Source organism: Platichthys flesus, chromosome 11, assembly GCF_949316205.1.
Source record: "Platichthys flesus chromosome 11, fPlaFle2.1, whole genome shotgun sequence".
Classification (NCBI taxonomy): domain Eukaryota; kingdom Metazoa; phylum Chordata; class Actinopteri; order Pleuronectiformes; family Pleuronectidae; genus Platichthys; species Platichthys flesus.
The window spans coordinates 14,530,739-14,552,906 of record NC_084955.1 but is presented as its reverse complement, the minus strand read 5'-3'; the positions used below and the strand labels follow the sequence as shown (position 1 = coordinate 14,552,906).

Genomic DNA, 22,168 nt, shown 5'->3' with positions numbered 1-22,168 from the left:
CATCCAAATTACCATTTACATGGTTTCCATGTAAACTGGCAATGTAGGGACTGTGAACAAAGAAGCCAGTGATCAGAGTTGTTGAATAAATCAACTTTAAATTAAAGACTCTACACAGCCCGACTTGCAATTGTTCCGATTTTATCTGATGAGATTTCACATATATATTTTAATTTACCAGTGGTGATTTACTATGTCTCGTTTTGATGTTTTGCTGCAAAGAGACACAACTTGAAAAGCAAAGTAACCCGGCGGCTCGCTCTCACTCTATTCATCCCAGGAGGAACCAGAGGCTTCTCCAGACAAAGCCAGGAACAGCTGGCTGATCGATACCCGACAAAAGCTCAGAGGTTAGAGCAGTCAAAAGATTGTTAACTAGCCATTTTATTTGCCAGACATTTATATCATTGTTTATGGTTCAGTGCACCCCTTCAGTACTGGTCACGCTGCACACCTGTGCTTGGAACGCTTTCGGGGCCTTTTCACCCACTTTTCATGACCTCATGGGCAAAGGAAAAAAATAAATAATGCCATGTCTCTGAGTCAAACAACATACTGAGATATAGCGAGAGAGAGAGAGATGGAGAGAGAGACAGAGAGAGGGAGAGATTTATATCGACAGAGAGACAGTTATACAGAGTTAAATAGAGATAGAGTTATCGAGAGGGATATAAGTAGATATAGGGATACTAATATAGATAGAGATAGGGAGATACAAACAGAGAGATATAGATGTAGAGATAAAAGGGAGATAAAGAGATAGAGATATTGAGATAGATAGATAGAGATAAAGAAAGAGATAGATATACAGAAAGAGATAGAGCGAGCGATAGCGATAGATAGAAATATATTTACCGAGGGCATTTATGTGCAGGTGAACTAATGGCAGTGGAGGACGGGATGGCCGTGCTTGTATATATGTATACGTGGACATTCCTGCATATGCGTGTGTGTGTGTTTATGTTTGTGCAACCTTGAGTGTTGTTGTTGGTGGTGGTGGTGCTACCAGTGCATCCCAGCCGTTAACACATGGCTCTGCTGCCACCACTCTGGCTCGTGTGGTGAGTGTCTCTGCAGGCTGGCAGAGAAGGGGAGACTCTCTCTGCGGCTCACCCAGGCGGAGAGGGGCTTCCTGCGCATCTTTTGTCTCACCATTTGGGCCCTTGTGTCTGTGGCTGCCCCTGCTCCCGCTCCGGACCCACTTGGCAGCTCACCGTGCAGACGGACATCTGCTCTCTTCCAACCTCCTGGTGAATAGAGAAACAACAAGCAGCAGACCGAGCTCTGCACACTTTAGTGCGTACAGTTACACAGTGTCTGCTCAGACAGTTGCTATCTATCTATCTATCTATCTATCTATCTATCTATCTATCTATCTATCTATCTCACATAGTTTCATAGCATCTGTTGGGACCATTTTCATCTATCTGCCCATCTTTCCATCTATCTATCATGCTATCTATCTATTGCATGCAGTTTCATAGCCCCTGCTGGGTCAACATCCATAAATCTATCTATGTATCTACATATGCATGTATTGCATATTTTCATAGCATCTGTTGGGACAATTTGTATCTATCTGCACATCTTTCTATCTATCTATCTATCTATCTATCTATTTATCTAAATATCTACATATATATCTACTAAATTTACTTCAGGATAAACTGCAATAATACATTATTGCTATAAATTAGTACCAGCATTTTAATAATGTAAACCTTTTTTTTATTGTTGAGAAAATATATATTTATGAGTGTGCAGCCTAAACCACATCTCAGTCTTCTAATTGCTGTGGTAAAGCCACAAGTGATTACCTCCATCTCACGGTCTTCCTGCAGGAAAACCCGTGAAGAGGAGAAGGCCCTCTCGTACTAAATCGAGTGGCTTTGTAAACCTCCACATAAAAAAAAAAAAAAAAAAAGTATAGTCCTCTCTGCATCTCAGGGCCTGACTCCTTTCTCCCCCGGTCTCCTGTGTGAGCGCAGTGATTCTGCAGCACGCAATATTGAGCACACTTTGTTCGTGCTCAGCGGCCCAGAATAACTCGGTCATTATGGTGGCGAAAGGGACAGGTTTTGAGTTTGATTTCATGATGGTAATATAGCCCATGTGCGTAGGAGAAGAAAGCCTTCAATGGGGACATCTGTTCGGTGCGGCTTACAGTTACAGCCGCCCGATAAGAACAACCTGTGCACATGCTCCATCTGAACTCGCACCGACCCTCTCTCTCCCCCTCTGGCTGCATGGCGGCTGAGCGCAACAGGCCACAAAGGAGGGTTTTTAAAAAAAATAAAGAAAAAGAAAAGTGGTGCGCTCAGAATAAATACGATTATCAGATTCTGAAAGTGATGTGGATTAAATATCTCCTGTCGCTGTGAGGCTTCAGCAGCAAGGGAGATGGAGGGGGGGGGGGGGGGGGGGGGGGTTATCAAACTGACCTCTGACATCAGTTTTGCTGGTATGATCACTTGGTAATTTGTCACCAGAGGCCAACATGTCCCCTGTAGCTGCAGCACAGATACACTGATGATCTGCAAATGCCCCTCCACCCTCCTCCCCCCCCCCCCCCCCCAAAAAAAAAAAAAGAAAATCATAATATAGAATGAACAGGAAGGAAGGACACGGGAAGCCATGTGTCCTCTGAAATATAAGTTTTAAATTCCGTTTGAATAAATAACGTGAGCGTCTTTATGGGAGTGTATGGTGAAAAGAGGAGGTTGCTGGATTATTCCCAACTTAATCCCAGCAGGGCTGAGAATATAACATCCCTCTGGTCCTGAGCGCGAGCGGCTGCACGGAGATGTGTTTTTATTCTGCTGAGAGCAAACGTCGAGGGTCAGTCAGTGCACTGCGGAGTCGAGCGGCACGGTACGTTGCTTTTTATTCTCACCGTGTCACATTTCATTCACTGCAACATGACGTGGGGCCATGTTGTGCGACTGATCCGTTTTTGGGGAAATAAAACAATTAACGAGCGACGATACGGATCGATACGGCGTCAATCAATGTGTGTGTGTGTGTGTGAGCGAGAGAGAGAGAGTGTGTGTGTGTGTGCGTGTGTGTGTGTGTGTGTTTTCATGTTATCTTCCATCTGCCCCTGCTTTTATAGGCTACCTGCATTAATGGCTCATTGGGATTGTCTCATTTTCCTAAAACAATTGCACTTGATGCGCAAAAGAGCTGAATCATTCAAAAATAAATATAAACATTGAATTATCCGTTTAATTGCTCCATGCGGGTAAATTGTTTAAAACGTTTCTTTATTTCTAAATTAAATACCACATGTGCTAAAAGGGTCATAATTAATATAACTACATGTAAAACGTGCACGATTTCGTCTGTTCTCCTTTTTTTTTTTACTCCTTCTGCAGCTGAAGGCAGTACAGCGCAAATTAATCCAAAAAAAGCTGTTGTCCAATCCTAGAAACACAAGAATTAATCAGATAGTCCATCGATCACGCTGTGTAATAAAGGAAGCGACACGGGTTAGGCAGATGATGTGATGAATAATCCCTGGTCGTTTTAATTAACTTTTCCCTGTCCTGTAATGACCACGCTGGTCAACGGACCCGGTCAATAAGCATGTTAATATCAAACAAATAAAACTGCGGATGATTAAAAAACCTCCTGCGTTATTAAATTTGAAATTCAAATGAAATGTATGCGTCCATGCGCACTGCATGCTAATGGCGCGCACACGCATGCACACACACACACACACACAGGGACAGTCGCAGGGTTCAACGCTGCTTTTACGCACAACTTCTTATTATGTAACAGCAGCTTCCTCTATGGATTTAACAAATGTCAGCGGGCAAAGTGATGAACCTATTCAATATAACCAGCTTATCATTTCATTTTCAGCCTGACACGCTACACTCTAATAAATAGTCACAGTTAACGTGCCGCAACAACACTATCTATATTGCCAATAAGACCTAAAAGAAATCTACATTTTTGAATTTTCTAATTTTTATAAGGCTGATTTTTTTTCTCCCCCGGGGCCAATATAGCCCATATTGCCCACCCACACTAACTCTTCATCCTCCTCATCCTCGTCTGCCTCATGACAAACACAGCGCGTAATAAAAACGAATCATCCTCCTGCGGAATGCACCATCTACAAGTTTTTAATCAAAACTGTCAAGATAATTGAACACAATTAAAGTAATGTGAAAGTTGGTGCACAGGGTAATATGGGCCCGCGACCAGAACAATGTAGCCTTTATATGTTGTGTAATAGTTTGTGTATATTAACTCTTTAAGGAGTTTTTTCAAAAGAGAATTCAGCGGAGTAACTTGTGCCTGCGGTGAGAGAATATTGTTTCAAATAGGAGCAAGATGTAAGAAATGGTGGGAATAAGGTCATTTTGTGGATTGTGAAATTGCTAATTAAAACAGCTGAGCAGGTTTTTAATACAAATGTGGAATAGGTGTAAGGCCACATAAAGTTTGCTTTCCGTTTTTTGAGGAGAAGAGTTCAAATAAAAACTCTCTTCATGTTGACAGGAATTTAAGACATCGAAGATGCTAAATGCTAAAGAAGAATACTTTTAAGTGAGTTTGGCTTTTTGGTGGTGCCTGTTTTTATTTATTTCATTATTACTAATGTTATTTACCATCACCCTGGAGACACATGATCATCAACCCCCCTCCCTCCCTCTCTCCTCCTCCACCTCCTTCTCCTCCTCCCTCTTGTCTCTAAATTTATGGAATGTGATGTTCTGTAAAAAAAAAAAGAGGAAAAATTTCAATAAGTGGCCCCTTAATTCCTCCTTCCTAATTCACTCTCATTTAACTCTACCTTCCTTCCGCTGTCTTATATGATGGAGGGGGCGGTGGGTGGGTGTGGAGCTGATGTCTGAGGCGCTCTGCTGATGACCTCACGGTGAGTGTGCGGCGGCGGCGCGGGGACAGAGCCGCTGATTGGTCGCCCGTGTCACAGCGCCACTTCAAAGCCGGAGAGGAGCCCGCAATTGTGGAAGAATGGGCGGAACGCGTCATTGTATTGCACACCTCTAAAAAAAAAAAAAAAAAGAAGAAAAAAACCCGGCGCTGTGATTCATAAATATAAAAAGATCCTCTGAGGAGGGCAGTGGTTTTTTTGTGGGATGGCAACTTCACTTCTAGGGGTGAGTTCTAAAAAGGACTTTTCTTGCGGGTTTAATTAGTTCTTGTCATTGTCCGGCTAAGGGGGGGGATTAAACTTGCAGAACGCAGCCTGCAGCAGCGAAGCCAGTTCGTCGGTTGTTTTATTCCCTGCGAGCGGTTCGTGTTCGAGGCTGCGGTGTACACGCGATAAGAAGTTCACGCCGGTGCAGGAAAACACGCATGTTTCCCGTGGTGTCTTGTCTGGCGTGCGTTTGTAGGCGCTGTGTGTCGCGTTTGTCCGCTTTCTGTTCGTCCAGGTAGGAAGTGTTCACCATCTTATGATTTTCTAGACTTTGTGAGGAAACATGATTTATTTAGTGCTCCGCGCGTTCCCGCTCCGAGCGACTCCTCGGAGGTGAAGTGTGTCTGTGATGAACCCGTAAAACTTGTTGGACTGACCCTGTCACTTACAGCTTTTTCTTGTCCCTTCCAGGAGGAGCCGAGGTTAGGATCGACTCCTTTAGCCATGTTGGCTGCAACATGCAACAAAATAGGGAGTCCGAGCCCTTCGCCTTCGGCTATTTCGGATAATTCCTCGTCCTTTGGGAAAGGCTTCCATCCGTGGAAAAGAGCCACCGCGAGCAGCTGCAGCCTCGGGTCCGGCCTGTCCGGGTTCGGGGTGTCCCGCAACGGAGCCGGCATCTCGGACTCTTTCGCCACCAACAGCTCCGGTGGATCCAGCGCCTTTTCCCTCACGTCAGGCAGCTCGCCCGGGGCCCACTTTGGAAACGATTACTCTGTTTTCCAAGCGTCCGTCTCCAGCGGCTCCCAGGAGTCCAGCCACCAGCCGGTCTTCATCTCCAAGGTGCACACCTCGGTGGACAGTTTGCAGGGCATCTATCCGAGGATGAGCGTCGCGCATCCCTACGACTCCTGGTTCAAGTCGTCCCATCCCGGCATCCCCACCGGTGACGTCGGGACCACCGGAGCCTCGGCGTGGTGGGACGTGGGAGCGGGATGGATTGATGTTCAGAACCCTAATGGAGCAGCACTTCAGTCGTCCTTACATTCCGGTGGACTCCAGACTTCCTTGCACTCTCCCCTGGGCGGATATAATTCTGATTACTCCACGTTAAGTCACTCTGCGTTCAGTTCAAGTCCCTCTCCACACCTGTTGACAAGCGGCCAGCACCTGATGGACGGTTACAAGCCGGTGTTATCCTCTTATCCGGACACAAGCCCCTCTCCATTAGCCGGGGCAGGGGGGACCATGCTCTCCGGGGGTCCACCTGCATCTTTAGCGGGGTCCCCGAGGTCATCTGCCCGCCGGTACTCGGGCAGAGCCACCTGCGACTGTCCAAACTGCCAGGAGGCGGAGAGACTAGGACCGGCGGGCGCCAGCCTCCGGAGAAAGGGCCTCCACAGCTGTCACATCCCCGGCTGTGGGAAGGTTTACGGGAAAACGTCGCACCTCAAGGCGCATTTGAGGTGGCACACCGGCGAGAGGCCGTTTGTGTGCAACTGGCTCTTTTGCGGGAAGAGGTTTACGCGCTCCGACGAGCTCCAGCGACACTTACGCACACACACCGGGGAGAAGAGATTCGCCTGCCCGGTGTGCAACAAGAGATTTATGCGGAGCGATCACCTGAGTAAACATGTAAAAACTCACAGCGCCGGGGGATCCGCCGGCTCTGGCTCCGGGGGCAGCGGAGGGAAGAGGGGGAGCGACACCGACAGCGAGCACAGCGCGCCGGGGAGCCCCCCGTGCCATTCCCCCGACCTGTTGCACCCACCTGAGTCCACCCAGGGAGTGGGCATGAACGGCCTCTAAAAACTCCCCCCAGTGAAGTCAGAAACTGTGAAACAGCAAAGTGGCCGAGTTGGACTCGTCCCCGAGGACACGGGAGTGGACATACTTTGGTGTATGCGCAAAAGCTTCACCCTGGGTGTTGTCATTTAATGAGAAACTAGGCCTATGCGTTTCTGTGACTGTTTTCCAAGTGTTTAAGACTATACTAACTGCATTATTTCATAGCTGTTGCCACCAGAAACTTCTCATTAATACATCTGCGGTGTGAAAGTGTAATCGAGTGACTGTGGGCACACTGGGCCAGGGAGACACAAGTCCAACTTCCCTGCATCCTAATCCTCACTCTGTACTGTTCGGTCGACGTGAGAAACACAATATTAGAAAAACACTGCTGTGAAAAATGTAGGCCCTGCAAAGTTGTGTAACTGCTGTCATTCATATTGTTGAACCAAACTCTGGCACTTTATTATCGGGCAGTGAGAATTAGTTTGTTGTGTCCCCTGTGGACGGACTGCTCGGTAGGAACACATACCTGTGGAGTGTGGTAAGATGTGGGACGGTACTGGTTTTCATTATGTCCGTCTGATCCCATAATGGAGGAGCAGTTGTAGGTTTATAAGGTTGTCATATATCGCTGTGCACTCCACAGCCTATACAGTGTGCTCTCTAAATTTGTAAGTAGGCCAGTCGAGGTTACACTTACACTTCTCTTCAAACGTGTTGTATAGAATGAGACATGTAGGTTAGAATAATTACAGCCCGATGTAAAGGTGAGTAATGTATTTGTCCAGGAGACGATTTTGTATAGGTATTTCTAGTTGTATATGGACTCTAGTAAATATTTGAAAATATACGGAATATGTACTTGGATTTTTCTTTGACATGATATGAAAATGTATTTGTGGGGAGTTATATTTAACCACGAGTTTTCTTGTATTTAGGGGTCTATCATTAGGCGCACTTTGAATTTATTTGTAAGGTTTTGAAATCATTTACTGTTTACCCACTCATTTTAATTTAAGTAAGCATGTTGTAAAGTGACTTTAATTTTACAATGATATTTTTTCTCTCCTCCGAGAATGGCTTTTTATGGAAGCCACTCAATAAAGTCAGTCTGAATTCAGAAGCAGTTGATCGACTCACTTTATTTGATTGTTGAGTCGATAACATATTTCCCCTCCCTCCCCCGGCAGACCAGGAACTTCATCGTATATTCTTGGACATTTATTTACTGTTTTAAAATTGAAATATTGTAGATGTCGAGTTTTTTCTTTAATCTCCGTTCAGCTCCTGGTTTTTACAGGTTCTTCAGGCCGAGGAGGAAAAGGGCCTCCAGCAACAGGAAGGCCTCACCCATATACATGTAGATTGGTTTAATCGAGATATTAAGGACAAATACAATCAAGCAATTAAATGGAGAACCTGCTTTAAAAAAACAAGGGAAGAAAATCATCTGTTGCACAAATTTAAATTAAGGGTTGAATCGCGTTATTCTTCCGTAACGTCTGATCTTCAATTGGGCGTGAATATAAAACTTCGGATTTCTCTGAGGCCAACGCAAACTAAACTACCCGTCCACCTGTGTTAACCCGCTGCTTTAGTAATCCCCAATGACGGTGTGTTAGGATAAATATCACTATAATTTAGAATAAGTGCAAAGGTGAATCACCGAGTTTAGTATATATATTTTTGATCTTAAATTATGTTTGCTCATTATTCTACAAAATTACAAACCACAAATGTTTTTTAATCAAACCCGTTACTCGCTGGACATTCTACCCAATCAGGCTGGAGTTTGTTCATTTTAAATTGTGTTGTCACAAAGTGTGCAGCAGGATGAGTATTAACACTAAACTACTATTTATATTATTGACACAAGTCTGTAAATGATTAAAAAGGGGTAAAAAAAACAATTAGTGTGGAAAGTGAAATTGTATAACTTGAAGAATATCCTTTTCCCCTTAAGGCTGCGCTTCGTCTGACCTGAGCAGAAGTTCGAGGAAATCACTTTCTTATTACTGGAATAAAAAATGTGGCGGTGAGCATTTACAAACTGGGCTACAACACATTTAGACATAACATGTGTTTATTTAATTCATTCGAATAATAACTTCAACAGTATTTTTTTTATCTTTATTATTTGCGTTTTGATATCAACCTACTCAGCTCGGCCTTTTTCCTTTTGTGCAACCAGCTTGTATTTTCTATCACTTGCAATCGAGATCCCAATAGAGATAACACTGATAAAGTTTAACTGATCTAAATTATTTCCTCCTTATCTCTGCGGGTTTTGACTCAACAGATGTACGCATGCAGTGATACGGTGCCTTGCGTCCTGAAGCGCCATGGATGGATCATTTTAACTCCGTTAGAAGAAAAATATAAAGACATATAGGATCGTTTCTTTATCTATTTATGTTTTAACATGTTAGGGATACTTTGTGTTTTTGTTTTATGAGCTCCCAGTTAGAAGTGAACTAAAACCAGTATTTTTCAAACTTCTGTGAGACAGCTTTTTACGCACAGCCTTGTAGCGCCATCTAGCGCTCAGCCGCTCAACCAATTGCAGTTTAAAACCCTGCTTTTCATCCACTTGTCCTAAGCAACTTGTGCTTTGAGGGTATTATGTGTCGCTTAAAAAGTTTATGCGAGTTATTTCAGGAAACCTCTCAGCACCAAATAATGTTTATACTTTTAAATGTCTGTTCAGGACTTAGTCTAAAAGTTGAGGCTTTGATTTGAACAAATGTAACTTTAGATAAGAACACATGAGACATTTCGGGTTATGTGTATTATAACAGGGCCTGAATCACCCACTGGGACATTTCAATTTTGGATCATATGTGACAAAATTATTAGTTACTAAAAAAAATCCCCATGATGAAATATTAAACAATTAGTTTCCCTTTTAAATGCATCTTCTTACATGAATTATACACATAAACACCCTGATCCACCTTCGTATATGTGTCTGCGATGATCCATGAAGTTTAACAGGAAATGCTCCAAGAAAATCAGTCAAAGTTTTAAAAATGGCGTTGAGTGAGGTAATTCCACATTTGCTTTCTCTGATATTTAGGATCGTTTCAAGAGACATTAAGATAATGCAGTTCAGTTGATGGCAGTAGACAGATAAAAGCCCCTTGGACCACTTCACTTTTACTATTCACAAAAACTAAATTAAATACAAACAGATATTAAACTCAAAATATTTTGTTGGTTTCCTTGTACTTACAGGCTTGAGGTTGTTCTTTGCTGCGCTCTGATTGTCACAAGACAGTTATAATTCATCGCAGTAGATATACTCCCACAAATAGGCCGGAGGGCAAAACATAACTATACAGTCAAGTTTTCTCTTTATTACTAGTATAATCAGGCAAATATTAACCGTTATATATAGACAATGTTATTTTTGGCCTCTTGTGTCAGACTGCATGGCTCTTTGTTGTCATGTTATTCGTACCTTCTCTCACTGCTTCAACATCACATGGTCCATGAGGAATGTCCCGCCGCTGCCCTCATTTGAATAAAACAGGCCTCAAAGAGGAAGAGCAAGGACGCCAGGATGAGGAGGACGAGGAGGACGAGCTGCCAACTGTGGATGAAGGCCACAGTAACAGCCACAGTCAGGGGACAATGTGGCAGCAGCCAGATCCAGCTGTAACACAGTCATCTAAAAAACAAAAAAGACAAATATTATTATTCTCTGCTGGATATAGAAATTTAGATGCATCAGTGGTGTTGAGGTATATTCTGCTGAACTACAAATATGAAGAGGGATAATGGATTTCCTTGCTCTACCTGCAAATCACGGTGTTGTGGTCATACATCTCACCCATGATGCATCTGTGGTCAATTTTGTGGTTAAAAACCCGACCGCACTGTCATTGTCATCAAACCAGCCAATCTCCGGTGAACGGCAATTTGATAAGGTTCAGAGTTTAGTCAAAATAATTAGCAGTAATTGGTGCAACACTGACAGGGGTGCCCTCACACAAAGCTTTCAGCCATTTCAATCCATTTATGTCACAGGCCGGGTTTCACCTGTCTAACTGAGTGGAACCCGCACAGATTCAGGCTCATTGTAGAAAAAGCTCTGTAGGTTTGCAGGAATTGTAGCATCTGTTTTAATGACTTCATTACATCAATGTCTACAAAATCAATAAGCAATAAGTTGAGGTCCACAGCAGAATCAAAATGAACATTTTTGCTGCCTGAAAACGAAGGTCTGCAATGAAAGGGAGGGAAACACCATGTACTTGTGTCTCTTGTGATATCAGTGTCAAACAAATTCCTCAAGAGTCAAATGAACCAGAATTTGAGATCAAAATACATAATATGATAGTCCTGGATGCAACCATGGTTTTTCTACAATTTCTCAGAAGTTTATCAAAAAAGACAACAGGAAGTGACAAACATCACAATAAAGATTCAAGAAGGTTAAGGGAGCTTTCACTGTGTCTATTGCCATAACAGTTCAGGTGTTAAGCTTCTCCATCAGACTCAGACAAGAGATGCCATACAACAATATATAGTGGAAGATCTGTGACATCAAATATCACAATTTAAAATTAATTTTCTAGCAAAATATCAACGATTTGATGGTTCAAGCTTTTCAACTATGGAGTTTTCTGCTTTTCCTTGCTTTACATTATTAGGAATTGTACATCTATTGGTTTTGGATGTTATGCGCACAAATAAAGAGACATTTTAGGGAACCATCTTTGAGAAACCGTGATCGACATTCTTCACCATTTTCTAATCTTCTGGTTCCAACGATAGATTGACTAATAATTAAAAAAAATTAGAGATTAAGCGATAATGAAAATAAGTATTTGGAAATGAAATATCAACTGGAAAGGATTTTTTGTTACTGTACATTGTACATTGAAACGTTACTTAGAATCACATAATTGTTTGCTGATCAAAAAGCTTCCTGGCAGCTAAGTACAAGCTTGTTTTAACATTTCGTATCAATTGCTAAGTAAATTTCATCAGTGGTGAACGTTTTAAACAACAGCTCCAGTTTGGTCTCTGTGCAACAGTTCTGCAGATCTGCTCAATTGTTGGATTGGTGAAAAATAAAACCTCAACCCACTCTCATGAGTAATAATACAACTGCACACTACACTACACTACACACTGAGTTCTCTGCCGATTTAACGATAGAGGAACGGCGCCACCAAGTGGTGTAAAATATAAACTGCAGCCACCATCTCTTACTTTGAGCATTAAATTCCATTTACTTGTAAAAATATGTATATATATATAAAATGTCAGTTTCTCAGGGAAACAGTATTATTGTTGTGTTTTGTTGGTCAGGGTTTTTAAAGGATTTGCATAGAGTTTGTCAGATTACTGTAAATGGAAGATTTAAACGGTATTGGAAACCCTGGTGAGGGTAAAACTGGCTGATACAAGACATATTCATAATATTATCTGATATAAATGTGTAATAAATAAATACATAAAGTGCCTAATTCTTATTCTGTGAATGGTGTTGCAGATAGAAAAGACTTATTAGAACTATGACTAAATCAACACTTTACCCTGATAAAAGGCCTTTTTATTAGCAGATATTTTGGCTTGTCATACTATAAAAACCACACTTATTAATAGTTTTAATAATGGGGCTGTTCAAGACCATGAGACAGTGACTCAGAAAGCTCAACACAGGGAGTCTGGATCCGAAGCAGATCAACAGAATTCAGTCATCATTTTATTATCTGTGTTTTTCCTGCTCAAACAAACATTTATTAAAAACAAGTTTTTCATTAAAACAACAATGTGCCATTACAGTACATTTTTCTTAACTAACATAATTTGGTGCTAGTACTTTTAATTACCTATTCTCCTTTTGTCAAACTATACAACAGTTGTCTACTATAAGTCAAGTAGTTTTAAGCAAACGTTTCTCAGAAACGAGTAGCTTGTAAACACATTTGTTTTTATGGCACAGATGAATACGCTAAAGCTTTAGATCCACAGCCAACACTTTATTGTACAAACAGTTTATTGTTAGTTGTGACCATTTCTTTGGATTTGTAAGAAGAATGGTGACTGTGTCCGTTTCCTTGGGTGATCTACATTCTCATAAGTGGCCACAAGAGAGCAGAACATGCTCAGTGATGTCTATTGACACTCGCCACGGAGTTATCAGACTGTAAGGATAATTCTTAACTGACCGACTATGTGAAGTATGCAGGGTTTGTCCTTTTCATATTTACAAGGTTAACAAAAACCTTGTGCATGAAGGCCCAGCACAGGGCACTATGCAAGTGGCAGAAGGAAATCCAGCTACGGGTAAATAGATTTGTCATTTAATGGGATATCATGTTCAATAGCAAGAACTTGCTCTTTTGCAGTCCTGTTAATTCGTCCTGCTAAACCCCAGACTGCTGCAGCCACTGACCATATTTGTTACACGAAAATTCATAATCTACTCAGAGGTGCTTAGTGACATTCCTTAGGAGCAACTCTTTTGAATACCAGAGCTTGCATTCAAGAAACACAATAACTTTGAAAGAGGGTTTCTGCAGGTCTTATGAAGTTCAATTATGACCATAATAAAAGCATTTTAAGACCAACGTCAAGTATGGAAAATATGAAGAATGTCCCATAATTGTACACTCACTCATAATATCTAAAATAATAGGTAATGTCATCCATGGTCTTTCTCACAGTCAAACAGAGAGGGATCATTTCTGACCAGGGTGTTTGTAGACTATCAGTTATCAGTTCCATGTTGTCGGGACCACAACACACACACACACATAACTCCAAAGTGCCAAAGCTTATATAAATAAGTAAGATCTACCTAAACAAATGTAAGATCTAGTACAAAATAGTTTAACGAATATAAGAATTCCAAGGATGTAAAATTCAAATTATTGAATTTTAGGCTTATTAAGATCCTGTGGAAAACCTCTGAAATGATAGATAGTAAACATCTGGTTATAACTGTTTATTCACTATAATGTGCTATAGGGTCAGAATATTGGTTTCCTCTCCCTCCCCAAGGATCAAATATGACGCCAACAGGCTCAGTTAGTGATCTATTCAGTCTCTCCTCACAGCAGATGTGTACACAACCTGTTCAGTGAGATAGTCAGACTCTTGTCCTTGACGAGATCTGTCAACCTCTCTGTTCGCGTGGGCTTTGATCGACACAGGATAAACAGCTGCAGTGATAATAGCAAACAGGGAAATCAATAAATAACCAACAAAGGCAATTATAACCAATATCAGAGGGACCAGCATGGCTGCAGGGCTTCGTTTTGTTTTATCCGTCTCGTTAATACACCACAACAACGTATTGCAATCATCAAATAAAAACCAAAATCTCCCAATGTTGTGTCGATTTAAATAACTTTAGCTTTGTGTTTTGATGCTAAATGCTAACCGTGTGAATCACCCTCTGTTTCTCGTGCTTGTAGCAGCTAGCAGTTAGCAGCTGGCAGCAAGCAACACGCTTATCAGCTCCTGTCGAAACCCGCATGTAGTATCACTTGGTTTCAGGTGGGGGCTAACCTGCCACCTGCGCAAACACGGCTGCTGCATTGTGGGAGTTGTAGTCTGCCAAGCCGGCGAGGCCACTCCTCCAGAAGGGGCTGCCTGGGTCGAGTAAAACTACCAGTCCCGAGATGCTCCGTGTCGGGGAGCAAACACAGAAACGTGAGGAGGTGAAGCCCGGAGATACTCAGTGAATGACAGAGGACTGGTTTCTTCAACTGTCAACGCGCCGGAGGAAAACTACACACAATCTCACGCCGACGGTGAGATCACACTTCGTCTGCTTTTGTCTCGTGTTTAATCCGGATTGTTGGACTCTTATGAATAGGAAGTACTCTGAGAAGAGTGTACTTTATTAATATGTAAGTACGCAGTGTATTAACACACACCTGTAGCTAAAGCTTGTAAAGATCGTAATGTCTAAATCTGTGCTGAGAGTTTTGCGTATATGATAATAACTGATAATACAACTTTATTTCTACAATTGTTATTAGACAAGGTCACTAAATGCTTAACAAAGTTCATGAGAACTAAACAACACAGTTAAAAACAAAACAAGGAGAAGAAAGATAACATAATAGAAAATATTAAAAACAAACATCCTCCATTAAGACCAATTTAGACAGACATTACAAGACTTCCCTGTATGTTTAAAGCAATGATTTAAAACAGGTTACATCTAATCTGCCCTTGCATGGATCTTCAGAGGAATAAATGAATGTAAGATTTACTTCAGAATATTAACTACTGATTAAATCAGAATTGTGAAACCTGTTTGTACGACACTACAGGAGATACAGTAGACCCACAAAGTTAAGTCTACCGTGCACAGTTTCACCAGGACAGACTATTTCACTGTCAGCTTTACAGTAGCCACTTTTATTTTGGCAAGCCGTGCTTGGAGAGCTGACTACACTGTGTCATAGGCCTGACAAGACCAACCTGTTTTTGTGCACTGGTGTAAGAGACCACATTATTAATGACTGACTCACTGTGACAAGTCATGAATGGGTTGTGTCCTTTTACACAAACCAGTGACAGGCTGAAGAGTTCAGGCTTTATTCTGCATTTGGAACAGTTTTCTGTGACACACACACACACTTATGCACACACGCACACACACACACACACACTCAGAGAGGAGACCTGCAGAAACCCTGAGGCTCGACTGTGCTGAAGGGAAACGTAGCCGAGACAGTAACAACATAACTTTGCTCCCATGTCTCATTGTTGTGCAGGGATGTGTTGAGGTCATGTGTCACAGGCTTTCAGAATATATGTCTGCTTACATATGTGTTCAGGGCTCCACCGAACTATTACTGTGATCAATGAATCTACCAATTAGTTTCTTGATTGATTATTCGGAAATAAAAAAGGCCATCAGTTGCCAAAAGTCCCATTTGACATATTGTGATTTGTTATTAGTATTCTTACATAGGATTAATATCTGTCTGTCTGTCTGTCTGTCTGTCTGTCTGTCTGTCTGTCTGTCTGTCTATCTATTTAAGAAGATATTGTGGATTAATGTGATTATGTAATAGATTAATTTACTAATTGTTTAATCTCTAGATGAGTTATATTAATAAATATGGTAAAACATTTTACAAATCTGTAAGTTGACCAGTTATCTGTTCTACCCCCTCAGTGCATGTTATGTTGCTATTCATGAAAAGTATGTAGCAATAATTATTGTTATTGTGTTATTGCCCAGTCCTAGAATAAAGTAATGTTTAGATTAGTAAAAGGCGAAATAAGCATTAATCATAACTACATTGCTTTGATGTTTACAGATGTAAATATGGCATCTGGAAGAATAACGTCCTTCCGTCGGGTCGGTAGTCTCATGCGGAGTAAATCTGAGGGGACACTGATTGACCTGGGTGACAATACATCAACAAGCAACAACCTGAATGGTAAATCCCTCAGAAACACAAGCTGGTGTTGCTCTAAAGCTCATATCCCAGTATATTTGTACTTTTAACAGAACCAAACTATTTTTATCACAGGTGGGCATGTGGCACGAGTCCTGCAGAACTCAGAGTGGTCGCTTCTACAGCCAGAAGTCGCTCAATCATCTCAGACAAACAATCCCTTCTGGAACAAACTGTCTGCATCAAACCCGTTCTTAGATGACATCGTGCACGGCAGCACAGACAAACACATTTGCAACACATCAGATGTAAAAGGAGACCAAGAAAAACACCAGGACACAAATAACGATGACGCCTTCAGCACGTCGTCAGATGAGGGCAACGTGGGGAACTTTTTGCATAACAAACACAAAGTCACCAATAGATCCGGGAGATGGAGGAGTGCTTCTGACATCCTGGATGATCTGGAGAGAAAAGTGCCCAAACGGGAGGACAGCTTCCAACCGCCTGCACCAGTACTGAACCCGGACTTTGAGTGGCTGAAGAATGACAGAGAGGCCTATAAGATGGCCTGGCTGAGCCACAGGCAGCTAACCCGCTCGTGCCTAGACTTAAATCTGATGAGCCAGAGCCCCGGATGGGCTCAGACCCAGGCCACCGGTTTTCAGGTTATCTGCAGGATCGGCCATGCCGGAGGCACGGTACAATTACCGGACTCAGGTGTAAGCATGCATATCCCAGAGGGCCACGTTCCTCCTGGAGAAGTACAGGAAGTTACGTTGAAAGCAATGCTAGACCCTCCTCCTGGACTTAACAACAACTACATGACAACCATGAGCCTGCCTTTGGAGGTGGTTCTCACCAACATCAACACAAAGACATGCATCTCTCTGGAGGTGAAACTGTCCGGAGAGGTGAAAAGTGACTCGTCAAGTCAAGTGATGGCCACCGTGGTCGGAATGTTGTCCAACAAAAGAGATGGGCCTTATCTAAAAGTGGACGACTGTTACATTTACAAGAACATGATGCAGATGAAGCTCCAGAACCTGAAGACACATTTTTATGTGATTGCAGTCGCAGAGGCCTCTGCAATTCAGTCGCCCGCTTTGTCGGTGTGGGATTACCTTGACCGGCAAATCACTGTGGCAGTGTATGGTCCCAGGTACATTCATCCATCATTCAAAGTAGTAATAGTGGTTTGCTGTCATGAGAACGTTCCACCAAAGCTTCCATTTTCAGATATATGTCGAGGCAACAAAAACCCGCCTCCGCTTGTGCTGCAGCTGTGGGGAAAGCATCAGTTTAAACCCGACAAAGTGAGCGACCTGCGTGTCAGAGTGAACATCAAGGGCTCATCGGGCTCATCGTTTAAAATCAAACCTGAGGACAAACTGAAAGAAGTGAGACAGAGTCAGCTCAAAATAGGCTCGGTTTTGAAACTGCCTGTTGCATTATCCTGTGCTGGTAATTCAGAAATGTCTCCCTTTGAATTAGATCTACAAGTGAAGGAATCGAACACTGCGACTCTTGCACAATTCCAGGTGCAGTCCCCTCCCGCACCGCCCATGCGATTAGAAAAGCGGTTGTCGAGGAAGCTGGAAAAGCGACCTGAAATAGCGAATATCCCTGAGGAGAGGGTTCCAGATCTCCCCAAATTCAAAAACAAACCTGTGAACCTGCAGTGGTACGGTGTCGCTCTAAAGTCAGTCCTCCGTCAGCCACGTGTGGACTACCTACTGGAGTACTTCAAGGGCGACACCATGGCCCTTCTCTCCAAAGAAACCGTCAGGTCAGTGGGCAACTCGAAAGTAAAAGAGTGGTATATCGGATTTCTGCGCGGTAGGACTGGTTTGATTCACTGCAAGAACGTCAAGCTCATAACCAGAGACCAGGTGATTGACTTCATCGGCATCAAGGTCTACCCAGAGGTGCTCCTGGACAACATGACGTTGCCCTTCAAGAAGCTCACCTACATGTACTCCTCCATCCAGACACTGGTCACTGAGCACATCACCAGCTGGAGGGGTTTAGCCGATGCTTTAGGGTACAGCAACCTGTCGTTGGACACCATCACACGGCGGCACGCTGAATCCGAGGATGATAAGGTGGCGTGTGTTCTGGAGAAGCTGAAGGAAGACTGTCACGCAGAGAAGAGCAGAAAGTTTTTGCATGAACTAATGGTGGTGAGTAGATGAGTACCAGCCACCGCTGTACTGAGCGCTGGTTGTCTTTTTATTCAAGGTTTATTTATATTGAACTTATCAGATGTCCAAATTGCCCAAAATTCTACACTGAACTTCCTTGAGCCCTTAACAATACACATGCCAAGTGATAGGCCGATAAGATAAAAGGTTCTGGAGATGTTTGAGCCACAGACAGACGTAGATGTCATGAATTATTTGATGTGTATTCAAGCACAGTATACTCCCAGAATAATTGGCACACACACACACACACAGTATCCACTCATGCTATAACAATTCCACAGCCCTTATGTTCTGATTTCATGTGTTCTCCATGCATTTCTATGAGCATTTCTGTGTTTTTCATCCCAGGGCCTGCTTAAGATGGACGCTATGAAGCTGGTGGCTCAGCTCATTCAGAACACTGTCATCCTGTCCACTGCCGTGGAGCTCGGGGCCCGGTGGCGGGAGCTCGCTGAGAAGATGGGGAAACTCTCCAGTGCTCAGATCGCCGGCTACGAATCCCCACATCGAGGGAAGAGTGGAGAAGTCGGTGCCCAGGTTAGTGTAATGTATACATTGAATGTGATCCACGTTTTTTATTGTACGTGTCACTTAACTACCCCCTGCTCTGTTGCAGTCAATGTGGAAGCCGGCCTATGACTTTCTGTACTCCTGGAGTCGGAACTATGGAGACAGCTACAGGGACATGATCCAGGATCTGCACCTGGTGTTGGACAAAATGAAAAACCCCGCCACCAGACAGTGGAGGCAGCTGACCGGTGCCCTCATCACAGCAAACTGTCTGGATCTCTTTCGAGCCGCTGCGTACCCAAAGAGCTAAACCTTCTGCAAATGGACTCTGGTGATGACGTCAACCTCAACGCACTTTGGAAAACAGAGACAGATAGGTTTCCTGTTACACTGCTGAAAGGATTTGATGAAGATGTTACTCAAATCTCTGTGTTGTCTGTCACAGCTTTGTGTTTGTGTTTTGTCTTCAAAAAGCATTCGATATAACTGATGTAAATTCAGTCAGGTTCTTGCACTAAATCTCCAGACCTCACTCGATGAGTTCACACTTGAGCTGTGAAGGAACTTCATTTCATCTCGCAATCAGATGAATATTAAGGCATTTGTCCACCTTACTGTACCAATGTATTATTTTTGGCAGATCATTCTCAGTGTTTGGGAATGCTCTCCTGCTTAAACTTAAATCGGCAGTGCATCCTGGGTATTTTGTCAGTACAGCTCGTAACGTTACAGATTGAATGTCAGGCATCATTCATTCATTGCACGCTAGAATAATGAACAATCTCCCAATATTCTACTTTCCTCTGACAATCGTCAAAGCACATGCCACATTAGCTAGCTAGCTAACCATAAAGCTACTTTGCTTGTCAGTTAAGTGAAAGCTAATGTGTGAGCCTCTCAACACATTGTGCCAATACATTATGAAATCAACTGTTACAGTAATGTAAACAGTTTTGTTAAGAAGTTTGGTTCACTCTCCAGTCAAACTTAACAATTGTTGGTTGTTCGATCGTTACAATTTTAAAAGTAGGGAACCATGAGTTACTTTTCGTGACTGTTACACGTTATCAACCTTTCTCTCGATATCAGAATTGTTTCATGCCGCTGTGCTGAATCTGTTCCATTGTATCTAAACAAGGGGATTTTATTACATCTGGCACAAACATCCGCTTGAACGGTGGCTAAATATAATGATGGTTAAAATTTGGAGATCGCAGGTCAAGTTCACTGTGACCTCACAAAACACGTCTTTGGCTATAAGTAAACCTAAGTTCTTCAGAGTGTTATTGGGTTTTAGACCTGTCTCTCCATACTTATGTACGTCCACATGTCTGTCCCTTACTCATGAAGGATTTGATGTTGATAGTTATAGGTCAAGGCCACTGTGACCTCACGAAACACGTCACGCTGATTACAGTACGAGAGGGAGCCGCAAGCACTAGCCTTCTGCACCACATGTATTCAAAGTCAGAAACCCAATACACACTGTGAACACTGTTGCTGACTAACAAGCTCATAGGTTGCAATACATTGACTAAGATAAATATTTACTGTAGTTTTGTGTTCAAGGTGACAATGTTCTTCCAAAGTGAAACACGCTTTTTAAGTTTCCCTGACGCCAGTAAACAAACTGTAAAGATGGTGATTTACTGTGCATGTGTGATAAACTATTGTTGTGTTCTGTTTGAGTGTATTTGTTATTTTTATACAATCATGTAAAATTATAAATATATATATATATATATGTAAAGCAGATAATTTCATGGGGTGTACAATGTGAAAATTATATATTGTTTTTTAGCCCCGTGTTTTTATTGCCAAATGGAGATGTCAGTATTTAGAGTAATTAGGGTTCACTGTGCCTGAAGTCACTGGAAGTAAAGACTAAGATTGATGTTGATACTGAAATGGAGATGTATTACATGGGATACAAATAAATATAACTTGCATTAAGATATCTTACTTAAGATGATATTAAATAAAGCAGCTACATTGAACTTATCCAACTGTCATTAAAACCTGTGCAGGTGAATCACTATATTTGTTATAAAATCGTATTTTAATACATTTCAGCCTCTGTGACATTTGTCTTTTTTTCCATTTTACTATGTTAAATCATCTCATTGAAAACAAATGTCTGTTCCCTGAAGTTTTTCCATTGATTTTCTCTGGCTGTTTGCTTTTCCCCTCACTGTTTGTTTTAGGTAGTTTCAGCTGAGAGCATTGTGTGCCGGTTCTCTATCACACCGAGAGTGCAGGACGCTGAACCCACTTTGCTTTGGCTCACTGAAAGCACCTTGGGAAAAGTAAATCAAATAAAGAAAACGGTATCAACAGGGTGAACTGATTCAATCCCAACACGAGACTGATTGTACGAGAATGCACTTAAAGAGATCTCTGTTAAAGGCTGGTGATAAACAGTGTGGGATAATTTAACAGGAAGGAGTTTAGCAGGAACCTCAAGGGCAGAGTAAGTGATGTGAAAACATGGAATCTGGTGTTGAGTGTGAAGTCAAACAAGATTTTTTAATTTTTTTAAATGAACATTTGTATGATGTGACAAATTAGTTGTACCGTTTTCCTCTCATTAGTCTGTAACACCTTCCCAGACAGCAGGAATTGTGCTACTTCTCCGCCAGTAAGTCAATCAAAATCAGGCATTTGTCAAATAGTTTAAGATTAACTGTACATGACATTCTTCCTCAAGTGTAGAGAAATTGTGGTCATAGCACAAATCTAGTGGTTTTCTGAACAATCTAATGTTTACAAGAGCTTTCACATTAACCCCACTGAGAAATTCCAAAAGTCACTATAAAAAACTGACTCAATAGATATAAGACATTGTTGAAAATCAGGTTCAGTATCAGTAGTTAACATGGTTTCTGTGACCTTAAAGTCATGTACTCAGTTTCAACTGTATTGCCACTACATGCAAGTGTGTACATGTATATATTTTGCATGATGCTTTCACAACAAGATAGAGACTGAAGCGCTGAAAGAATAAGGTTGAAATGAGGAGGGAAATGAAAACTATGTCTGGGTGATCTAAATAAAAAATGGACACTGTCTTTTCATGTCCCTGTTTTTCAAATGCAGCGAGGCATTAAATTTGTGACTAATGAAATGTGACCACTTTTGTTTTGGGAGGTTTTTACAGCAGCAGT

General features: G+C 42.1%; 2 protein-coding genes across 4 annotated transcripts; both read left to right on the top strand.

Moving 5' to 3' along the window:
- The first annotated feature begins 5,590 nt into the window (after positions 1-5,590).
- Positions 5,591-7,983, top strand: sp8b (sp8 transcription factor b). The gene has a single exon (XM_062399410.1). It carries the CDS (start codon positions 5,621-5,623, stop codon positions 6,923-6,925), a length of 1,305 nt encoding a protein of 434 aa, XP_062255394.1. The 5' UTR covers positions 5,591-5,620; the 3' UTR covers positions 6,926-7,983.
- Positions 7,984-14,566: 6,583 nt separating this feature from the next.
- macc1 (MET transcriptional regulator MACC1) lies at positions 14,567-21,084 on the top strand. Of its 3 annotated transcripts, none has more exons than XM_062399171.1 (5): positions 14,567-14,679; positions 16,207-16,329; positions 16,423-18,470; positions 18,843-19,031; positions 19,111-21,084. In XM_062399171.1, exons 2-5 carry the CDS (start codon positions 16,215-16,217, stop codon positions 19,312-19,314), a joined length of 2,556 nt encoding a protein of 851 aa, XP_062255155.1. In that variant the 5' UTR covers positions 14,567-14,679; positions 16,207-16,214; the 3' UTR covers positions 19,315-21,084. The 3 variants fall into 3 exon arrangements, with proteins under 3 accessions (XP_062255155.1, XP_062255156.1, XP_062255154.1); XM_062399172.1 differs by having other exon boundaries at positions 14,567-14,778; XM_062399170.1 differs by lacking the exon at positions 14,567-14,679 and having other exon boundaries at positions 16,197-16,329.
- The last annotated feature ends 1,084 nt before the right edge of the window (positions 21,085-22,168 follow it).